Here is an 11,190-nt window from a genome sequence, read left to right on the forward strand (position 1 = left end):
TATACAGTTATTTTTTAGACAGGAAATGTATGACAAGATGTCGGGATAAATAATACCAACAGTGGGAAAATGGAAGAGGAGGGAAGAAATCAAGTCCACTTTAAGCAGAAACTTCAAGACCCTCTATTTCTCAAATCTACAGTAGTTTTATTCTGCATCTTACAAGCAACTGTCTTTCCCTTTGCTCCGAGAACAACACACGCTCTGCCCCAGCAGGAAAATATAAAAATTAAATAGAAAACCACAAGGTTATTAAGCATCTTACCCTCTGGGCTTGCTGGGCTGCTTTAGCGGCTCAGTGTTACAGACACGTGTAAACAACAGAATTTCCTGCATCCCTTTCTCATCTGTATGGCTCTGGGGTCCTGGCCAACAGGATTATTTCCAGCCTTAAGGCCACTCCACACTAACTCGAAAAAGATTCCCATTGGTTGTGAAGTTTTATCAAAACCAATACCACAACACCCTCTGTGGATCACAGTGAGCTAACCAAAATGAAATCATTTCAGTGTTCCCTGACTGAGGATGGTTTTCCAACGCCTTGCATACAGCCCATTTGAAACTATATCCTGTGAGTACAGAAGGGAGAAAACACCCGCCCCTTCATCTGTAAGTTGGTTTACTGTCTAAAACAGTACTCATAACTTGTAAAGTAATAGAAAAAAATAAAATTAACTGACCAAAGAAGGTGTCTATCTGCTAAGATAACAGAAAGAAAAGGAAATGTCAGTAGTCCGATCTGATTTTTATTAGATTGTGCCCCTCCAAAAAAGAAAACAAATGTGTAATAAAATATTTGAGGATACAAATCATGATGCAAAAACTGTTCTGTCAAAAGTTTTTATTTCAGTCATGCTGGCAGGACCCCCAAAAAGAGCTCTCTGACCCCTTTCCCTGGGGAAGAAAGACTGACTTCCAGTGATTTGACTCAGCTGCAGGGAAGTGTTCTGATAGAATGACAGGAGGCAACAGAAAAGGAAGCTTCTCTAGGTGAAACTAACAGCACAGAATGTCCAAAGAAAAAGAGAGCGGAATAAACACAATCACTATCCTCATTCCAAATAAGGAGCAGGAAAGCAGTATTGGAAAGTTAGGGAGTTACTGTCTTTAAAAAATTATTTTATTTTTCTTTCCTTCTTAATTTGGAGGATTATTCTCAGCTGAATCAGATGTATGTCATCTCTTTCTACTTAACACCAACTTTTCCTCCTCTCTTCCTGATGCAGCTGAGAGGGTGATCATTCTGTAGAAAGTGAACTAAGCCTCTGAGATATCCTTTCCATGACTTCTCAGGGAATAGGCTTAGCCACCATCCTCTCTCCTCTTTCTTTGAGCTTTCCCTTTTATCTGGATGTTCCCAGGATATTTGAAACACGTGAAGTCTCGGGTAAATTTCACTTATGCCACTGAACTTCACGTTTTTTTTTCAGTGACTTTCCTTATTGGTACCATGTTCCTCTCCTTCATGGTCAAATGATTGAAAGAGGTCTCTGCAGCCAAGAGTCCCATTTAATCTGTCACCTACTCCCTTTAATGCACCAAAGTGATGTCTCTGAAAATGATAGCCTTTCCCCCCCCGCCAAGTTTATAAGCTCTTTTTTCAGTCCTCATTCTATTTATTATCAACCTATACACCCTCTTCTCCTCTCTTAGCACACTTTTCTGGTCTTCCTCTTCATCACGCAAGCCTCTTCTCCCTCACCTTGTTGTGGTCTCTTTCCCCTCCAATCCCTCCATGACATTGGGTATGTTCTCGTGTAAATCTGTTATCTCGCTGGATAATGTCACCCATTCTCATGGTTTCAATTATCATCTGTCTTTTCAGAGGGCTCCCATTATCTACATTTGGATCCAGTCCTCTTCTGAGTCTCCAACACTTATTCACATCAGCACGCTAGAAAATACCACACGCATGTCATCAACATATTTGAAGCTGAAATCATCATCTCTCCGTGAACTTGCTCCGTTGTTTATCTTAATAATGCCAACCAGTCTTACAGTTGACTAAAAAAAAAAAAAAACCCTGGAAGTCATCCTTGACTCCTTTTCTAGTCTATATCCAATCCAGCATCACTTCCTTGTGATTTGATTTTAATAATTAATATACCTAGTCCTCTTCCTCCCATCTGCCACTTTCCTGGTTCAGGCCATGATCTACTCTAGATCCCTTCAGTGTCCACCTAAATTATCTATTTGCCCCCAAACCAGTTCCTTTGCCTCTTAAGCAAGAGTTACCACAGACTATTCCCAGTACTTGTGCTACTTAAAATCTCTGAAGATTTTTAACTCTCTCAGCAAATTCTTCTTCACAATAAATTTGCCAGAAAGCAACTTTTCTAGATTATTTTTTTCTGTCAGGTTGGCCATGCTATGTCCACATTCCTTCCATTATTATTTTCCTCTCCTTTCTAGGTATAATATCCAAGGGACTTCTGCTGGTCCTATCCTCTGTCAAGGTGATCAGATCTGTTATCGTGCCTTCTTTCTTGGCCACATCAACATTACTGCCAAGTTTATGAGATACTGATCAGTAAAATGTTGTTATGTATGGAGACCTTCTCATCTGAAGCCTTGTCAAATGAAGGCTCTCTTTTCCCACACAACCTCACTATCTCAAGGTCAGAAAGTGGAGTAGGTGTCTTGCTGTCACTATTGCTGAGTCTGGCTCTCAAATGCTTTGTTGGTTGTGTAGGACCTACCAGTATCATGGGAACAGAGCTATCCAGTGTCTCCATCTCAGTTCAAAGAGTACATTGCCATCACAGCTTCTCTTTGTCTGTCTGTGTATGTGTGTCACACACAAGTATACAAACATCTTCATCTTATTTCATAACAAGTAACGGGAGCATAAGGAAAAGAGGAGAAACAGCCTTAGAGTTTTCATAATTTATTGGCAAGTTGACATCTTAAGGTTCTTAGCACCCATCAGTGAGGGCTGATTTGGGGTGTGTGTGTGTGTGTGTGTGTGTGTGTGTGTGTGTGTGTGTGTAATCCAATTTCATTCTATAAATTAAGCCTTCCCTGTAAATTCTACTATTTGCTTACCTGGTATCATTTCTCACCGCCATCCCCACAAAAAAAAAATTATTTTGGGGGTGGGGATGGGCAACAATATAGTCAGTTTAAAAAGGTTATGCTACCAAGATTTCCATTCACTACAGTTTAGCAGGTGATACATGAGAGGAAGTCTGATGAGCAGTTTTGGAAAGTGTTGTCTTCCTGATATGCCACTACATTTCACTTTTTATTCCTTCCATGAACAAAAACAGGAACTGGAGATAGAGAAGAATTCCTTAACTAATCATGAGGTCACAATTCAGATGAGAAGGGCAGGAGGAGCGGGACCGTGACTGGCCTCGTGTGGGCTTTTGGTTATGTGAGGAAAAGAGAACTTGACCAGGTTAAATCACCGTCTTTGGATTTCTCCTGTGGCCTTATTTATTAGATTGGGAACGACAGGCCAATAGAGAGCTGTAACAGAATCTAGCTGCAGAAACAATGGGGAATAAATATTAATCAGAACTGATTTTATCCCAGATTCTTATCACCTAACTTGGGAGTCCAGACAAAACCATGAAATTGAAAACTCCCACAGCAACCTTACTCAATGTTACAGCTACTTCTCACCATCTCTGTGAAGCTTTTCCCCACCCCTACAAATAGTTAGCTGGATTTGTATGCCTATTTACAAGTTTGCTTTCTCAACCAACTGTAAATTTCTTAAGGAGATAATATTGTATTTGAATCTGCTGCAAATAAACAAATAAATGCATAAGGGAATGAGATATAAATGGACATTCCATGAAAACATTAAAGGAAACAAAAATAATGAATGTATCTCAGAACTGGACAAGTTATAGAGAAAATAAATTAGAAATATGTACCTTTATAACATTGATTAAATGTATGATAATTTTTTCTTCTAATTTTACTTTTATAAATTGAAACAATAGCATCAGTATCATATATATATATATATATATATATATATATATGACCAATAGAAATAGAAATATTGTCAAAGTAAGACAAGTTGAAAAGATTTTCTGTGGATTTAATAACTATTTGAATCAGTTGTACTGTTAAATATGAACTACAAAAATTTTAATGGCTTTAAAAATATTTATAGAATTATTCTAAAGGAACACATAGCTGTCTCAGTAACTGAAAATTTCTTGCAAAGAAGCCAATTTTGGTTTTGATTCAAATGTATTAGGTCGTTTAAAATCGCAGATTAGAAACGTGTGTGCACAAAATCACACAGTGCACTGTGATTTCATAAATACATGCTTCATTAATCAAGAGAGACCAGCTGGGAAGCCACCATGTTTTATTGAACTAACTGATGCCTATTCACATACATCAGTCACATAAATCAGAGCCTCGAGATGTGAATCTTATCGCAGCATTATAGGAAACATGTTCTTCCTTCTCACTTTTAGAAATAGGAAATATTTCATAGTCCAGAATTTCTTTTCAAACACAAGTATATTTTCTATGAAAATGTGTAAGTTGTAACACAATTCAAATTTTATTTATATTTTTTCAATTGAGGAAAAAGTTAAGAAAAAACTGTGAGGCCTAGCCAGTGTGGCTCAGTGGTTGAGCATTGAACTATGGACCAGGAGGTCACAGTTTGATTCCGGGTCATGGAATATGGCTGGATTGTGGACTCGATCCTTAATGCGGGGCATGCAAGAGAAAGCCAATCAATGATTCTATCTCATCATAGATGTTTCTACCTAACTGTCCCTCTTTGAAATAAATCATAACATATATTTTTTAAAACTGTGAGAAAAAAATATATCTGGTTTCCAATATAGCACACTTAAAAGAGAAGAGATCCTGATCTCCAACAGAGCTGGATTTGAGTGTTAGCTTTGAGAGCTCAGAGTTACATCTATGAGCCACCATTCTGTCATCTGTAAAATGGATGTATAACATATAGAGATTCTAAGGATTAAGATGCAATGATATAAAGTGCTTAAAACAGTCCCTAGCACTAAATAAAAGACATCCTGAGTAGTAATTACTTTAAAAGATAGTTGTGTTGCCCTAACTACAATAGTTTTAAGACAAATTTTATATTCTGAATAAGAATATTAAGCAGCTGTAGGCATGGCCCGGTTTGATGACATAACTTATTTTACTATTTCCCTGAGTAGTGACTTTGTAGTCATGCTTTCATTCTGTACTCAATGCTTTGCCCTGACAAAAACCACTAGACTTTAATAAGTATCTGATAAATTCAACTTTGCAAGATGTTTTGAAATTATAATTAATTTATCTTTGTAAGACTTTGAATGTTTCAGAAACTTTCCTTGGGAATATCTACTTATAAGAAAATGGCCCAGAGACAAACATTACCTTTAAATTTTATTTGTTTGTTTGTTTGTTTGTTTTGAGAGAGAGAGAGAGAGAGAGAGAGAGAGAGGAAATCAATTTGTTGTCCCATTGATATATGCATTCATTGATTGCTTCTTGTATGTGCCCTGATCAGAGATGTTGGGACTATGCTCTAACCAACTGAACTACCCAGCCAGTACCAAACATTACCTTTTTAAATAATAAGATATATTTTATGTAACTGGGATTAAAGTTTCAGGCATTGGGTTTTCTTTTTTTTTTTTATCAAACTCATAGCAGAATAAATGACTAATTATTCTTTCCTTGCTTAATAACAGTGTGATGTACTTCATGTTTTGGATTTCCCAAACTCAACATTGCTGACAATTGGAATAAATAACTTGTTATTCCAATACTTGTTATGTATTGGAATAAATAACTTGGACTGTCTTATGCTTTGTAGGGTGTTTAGCAGCCTCCCACTAGTTACCAGTAGCTCACCCATGTTTTGTCAATCAGAAATATGTCCAGACATTGCCAGATGTCCACTGAGAGGCATAATTGCAATCGGTCAAGATCCATTGTTTAAAGTAATGGAGTAGTTGAAAGATGAGACTGAGACAGGCTTAGCTCTGCTAGCAATCTTCATTAGCTTGGTTATCCAGCTGTGGTCTTGGAAAAAGTGGCTCTATTGTTCCAACCCTTATTTCTTCATATACTCTACATATAGTTAGGAAATTAGGCTAGATCATCTCGAAAGTTTAACTTATTAAAACATTAAGCACCTTAATCTATCTATCCCTCAAACACACACACACACAGACACACACACACACACACACACACACACACACACACACACCGCCACCGCCACCACCACCCTACTCACACCTTTCAAACATAGTCACTCATGTAGTCTGTATGCATTAAGGTATCAAATTAATAGGGAGCAAAAACAAAAATGTTAACCAAAACCATTCCAATACAGATAACCACTTCCAAATTCAGTTTTACAGTGTTAATAATTTTTCGTAGTAACTTCAACTCCAGGATTACCACATACACAGAAATGAAAGCTTCCCCTTGATAAATCTAAATTGATAACAGCAAGCATTGTTTTGTGTGTGTTTTTCTCACACTCAACATTCACTACATTGATGAAAAGGACTTTTTCTACTCAGACCAGGTACTAAGTTCACTGATGGAAATTTTTGGAAGTAAAAATGTATACATACAGAAAGTTATTATTTTTCTCATAAGGATCAGATCTCTAGAAATGATAAAACATACTCTTTAATAAAAACACTATAAAGTCTATCATAATTATGAATCATGAATTCTTAAAGGATTGCATTCTATTAGCTTTTAAATTGTTTTTGCAAAATGAATTATTTTATCACAATATTCATCAAACTAGAAATCTTTTAATATTTAAAATTCAGAGTAAATTTGAGGTAAACCAATGAAATTTGATACTTTTAAAAAATTCTATGAGACAGTAAAAAAACAATCATTATGTTGATAAATTCAAATCTCTTTTATTTCAAACTATTGGATATTAGCATTAAAATGGCATCTCTGAACTGTGGAAGGGACCTGGGCTTCCCTCGCAGCCCCTGCTTTCATCCAGAAGGTCATCTGTAAGAACATCTGATCTAATTAGCATATTACACTTTTATTATTATAAATTACTGTAGTATTTATTTGTATTACAACTGTAAACCTACTTTTTGCCACACCTATATATTCTCATCATCTAGGCATAATTTCTATTGACTTTGACAAAATATGGGAAGAGAGCAAAAAACGAATCAAGATTCATATTTTTTAAAATATAGGTTTTTGAAAATTGATTTTTTTGGTTATCCTTTGCAATGAGGTCATAAAGATGAATATGCTGCTCTTTAAAAATAATTTTAAAATATCCTAAATCAATAAAAATAAGAACTTTGTTGATCAGCCAAGCAAAAATTTCATCTAAATGCTAGAAATACAAATTAAAATATGCTAAAATTAGGCCTACAGATGTTAGTAAACATCATTCCAAAAGATTTCAATGATGATAATGTATTATCTTGTTTAGTACAAGAATAGAACTATAATGTTTTCTTCAAACAGAAGTTGCATACTTATTGGTTCAAATATTCACCTTTTCTGGTTAAATGATAGAAATGAACAAAAAAATAGCTATAATAAAGGCAGTCCCTGTAGCTATGATCTTCTTTATCTGTTGATTTCTAGAAACTCTGGAAGACATTCAATGACTATTATCCTATTTATACTATCTCTGAGATCTTGAAAATTATATTATCACTTTAATTAAAATAATCTACAAAGGTTTGGAAATGAATGTTATTATTAAAACTTTTGTAGTACTCATAACCCAATACTTTGGACTTCTATTTATTTTCAAATCATTACTCTTGCCAAGATCAGATAATGTTCTTGGCAATTTGAAAAAATAACAAAATAATAATTATATTTTAACATTTTGACAGCATATAGTCAGAATTATCCTAAGAAAATATTTTTCACATGGGCTTCCAAAATGTTTTTAAAGTAATAGAGTGTTTCTTTTAAGAATTTAGAAATATACATATGCATTTATATTATATTTACACAGAAGACACGTACATCAGAAGTGGAACTTCTCCCAATAATACTTTGAGGATGACTGGAAAACTGCCACTTGGAAACTCTCCTCACATCTAATTTCCTCCAACAATGGCCCTTGGAGGTCATCCACTGACTCCCCAGCCTCTAAGGAACACTTTGGAAACCAGCTAATATAATAAAACTATTATTTTACAGATAAAGAATCTTAACTTCAGTGAGAAAAAAACATATGTCCACATTTTTCTGTTTGCTCACTCATTCATATTTATTAATTTTCTAATAATTTAAATAATTTTTTGTTTCAAATATTTATTACATAAGTGGTAGTCCTTTATTTTAAAGTGATTAGGAAACATAAATAAGTGCCATCCCCATGAACAGATACATAATATGTTTTTCTGTTTATTACATTGTTAGCTGATTACTATAGATGGCAAATCGATGATGTATGCTCCCTTTACCATAGTGGGAGATGCAAGATACACTAATCTGAATGCATTGCCCTGCACACCTAAAACTTGTACAGATGTGATAGAGTGTTTGCACAATGTTTCTGATCCAAGTATCATCAGCAAAAATAGTAGAATGGACAACTCTGGAGCTCAGAAACACTGAAAACTTATTAAAACACCTCAAAATCCACCTATTGGAAATCTGGAGCATGGACAAAGGTTTGCAGCAATTGAACAAATACTGAACCAGGAGAAAGTCCACTAAAACAGAGTGGCTCAAATCAGTAATTAATTCTACTCCTCAAAGACCTACATAAAGAAAACTAAACATAAAGCTATCAGGGAGAAAATAAGAAAGATTAATCAGTAGAAAGAATATAAGAACAATACAGAGATTCAAAACACTGAAAGTTTTTCTTTAAAAGATGAACACAAAATTGTAAAGGAGGGGGATGGTAAGAAGCAAGAATAATATGGACAGAATAGAAATGAAAGCAGGGACATTCTAAAAACCTAACAGAATTTTTTTTTAAGATTGTAGAAGAAAACTATGAAAAACTCTTCTTCTAAAGAATTACATGACCCAGATGAACTGAACAGATTCCTAGAAATGTACAAACTACAAAAACTGACTCAGAAAGCAATAGAAAATCTCATAGATCTATAACAAGCCACGAAAAACAAGTAAGCAAACATATTACCATTAAGTGACTTTGGTAAAAGTACCTCAAATCTCAATAACTTGATCTTTATTCTTGTTGTTTAAAACAAACAATTTGACCTCTAATATTCAAAATTCTGTTCATCTCTAATTTGGCCACACAGTGTGAAACAGGAAACTTAACATTGGGTATATCTCCCACCAAATGGTGTCAGATACTACTCAATTAAAAATACAAGATTGTCAGGCATAAAAGAAGAGTCTTGTTGGCAATAAGAGTCAGTCATATATTTAGCATGTATCAATATATTAAGTAAGAAAGTTTGTTTGCTGGACAATAAAGATTTTGGACCCAGTATCCAGTAACTCTTGTCATTAATTAAAAGAAATATGCTAGAACATTTAAGCATATGAGGAGGGCAAATTTTAATATACATTAAAATTATAGAATAAAGTATACTACTAAGTATTTTTAAATGACGACTATTGGATTGACCAATGGAGAGAACAAGATAGAGGTAAAACTTTCTTGAGTGTACCTTGTCTAATAGATTTGACTTTGTGGCCATGTAAAATTAAATAAAAGCAATCAACCTCTAAAATTCCAAAAATAAAATAAAACCAATGAGCTTATGTGTTTATCCAGTTAGCAGTATAACCACAGAGTGAATAACAATTCCAAATTATTTGATTCATAACCTGACAAAAAAAACCACAAGCATTTAAGACTATTTTTAATAATCATATTCTTTGTGGTAGTGTTGGTAATGTTATTCTGGCACTATTGAGTGTATATCGTGGTTAAAGCAAATGAGATATGTGATCTGTGACATGTTAATATTACCACCAACAGTCTTCAAGAAGTGGGATTTGTAACATGAAAGAAAAGACATACAGATGGAAGATGTTAGTAGAAATTGTGGTCCTGATTGTTAATGGAAAAATCCATGAGAATTCATGCTATACTTTTACATAAATAGGCAATTATTATATGAAAGAATTTATAAAATGATACATATCATGGCTTTGCTAAATAAAGGGGCCTCATAATAATGATAACCATGTTATCAAAGATCCTCCTTAAAAAACACACACAAAAAAAAATGGTCTTAAAATACAATGTTCTTTTCAAAGAAACCAGAATTAAAAAGGAGCAATTTAAGCATGAATAAAAATAATAACTTCAATGTTGCCTATTGGAGGACGCTTGAACCACTTGCTTAATTTTAAATTTTATTGTGCTTTACTGTTTCCTTTTATAAACAGGTTTCTTAAGCTAATAATATTATGGTCACTTTTATTGACCCTTTAACAAATAATAACTACCATCTGAAGAAAAGGCATACATTCTTTCAAATGCGGCATTTTTTTCCTTCTTAAGTACAAGCAAAATTTCACTCATGAGCAAAATTCATGGCTGAACTGATAAATATAGTATTTGACCAGAACAATTAAGGTTTATTATTATTATTCACAGAAAGAAATGGGAGTTTAAAGAAGAAAATATTTGAGTCAAAGCTAAGAATGTGCTAATGTGAAAACCAATGATGCCATCTCTGTTTTTCCACTCAAATATTTTAATCCCAGTCAGCATCAAAAATGCTTATTTTTCCGACAGCTATCTTTAAAATTAAACGTTTTTACATCTCTCAAAATCTTCACCCTTAATGACAGCCAATAAATATGCTTTATTTTTTATAAGCTTGAAGAAAAAAGTTCTTGAATTGAAAACTGTATTCAATTTTAAGATATAAAATTATTTTAAGCAAAGCTGCTAAAAAAATTCAACTTTGGTATTGACTAAGATAAATTTATACTAGGGTGCTCCGTAGGGTTTTTATCATTTCAATTCTTATAAATTCCAGCAGATACATTTTATGTAAAAACAAACACCACCAACAACAAAAAAACACACAACTTGATGGAAAAAATTAAGATCTTGTAGATTAACTTCAAAAACATTTATTTGGGGTAACTTTTATCTGCTCTTTACCACATATGAAGTAAACTAACTTCTTGGATACCGCAGGATGTATTAAATTAACCTCCGCTTTCTCCCTGGCTCCTGCCCAGTGTTACTAGTACTTCACTACCTCATTCTAATAACTTAGGAGT

At 34.0% G+C, this 11,190-nt stretch overlaps 1 protein-coding gene across 6 annotated transcripts in view; it reads right to left on the reverse strand.

The window, feature by feature from the left end:
• The window catches only part of CCDC102B (coiled-coil domain containing 102B), a 138,285-nt gene extending 137,774 nt beyond the window's left edge, over nucleotides 1–511 (reverse strand). For 2 of the 6 annotated variants that reach the window (XM_045574467.1, XM_036418902.2), the window contains exon 1: nucleotides 266–502. In XM_045574467.1, coding sequence (XP_045430423.1) covers nucleotides 266–336 — 71 coding nt within the window. In that variant the 5' untranslated portion in view covers nucleotides 337–502. Of the gene's footprint in view, nucleotides 1–265 lie in introns of all 6 variants that reach the window. The other 4 variants (XM_036418904.2, XM_045574468.1, XM_045574466.1 and 1 more) reach the window with 4 other exon arrangements.
• Nucleotides 512–11,190: the final 10,679 nt, after the last annotated feature.

Source organism: Pipistrellus kuhlii, unplaced genomic scaffold (genome assembly GCF_014108245.1).
Source record: "Pipistrellus kuhlii isolate mPipKuh1 unplaced genomic scaffold, mPipKuh1.p scaffold_m20_p_6, whole genome shotgun sequence".
Lineage (NCBI taxonomy): Eukaryota > Metazoa > Chordata > Mammalia > Chiroptera > Vespertilionidae > Pipistrellus > Pipistrellus kuhlii.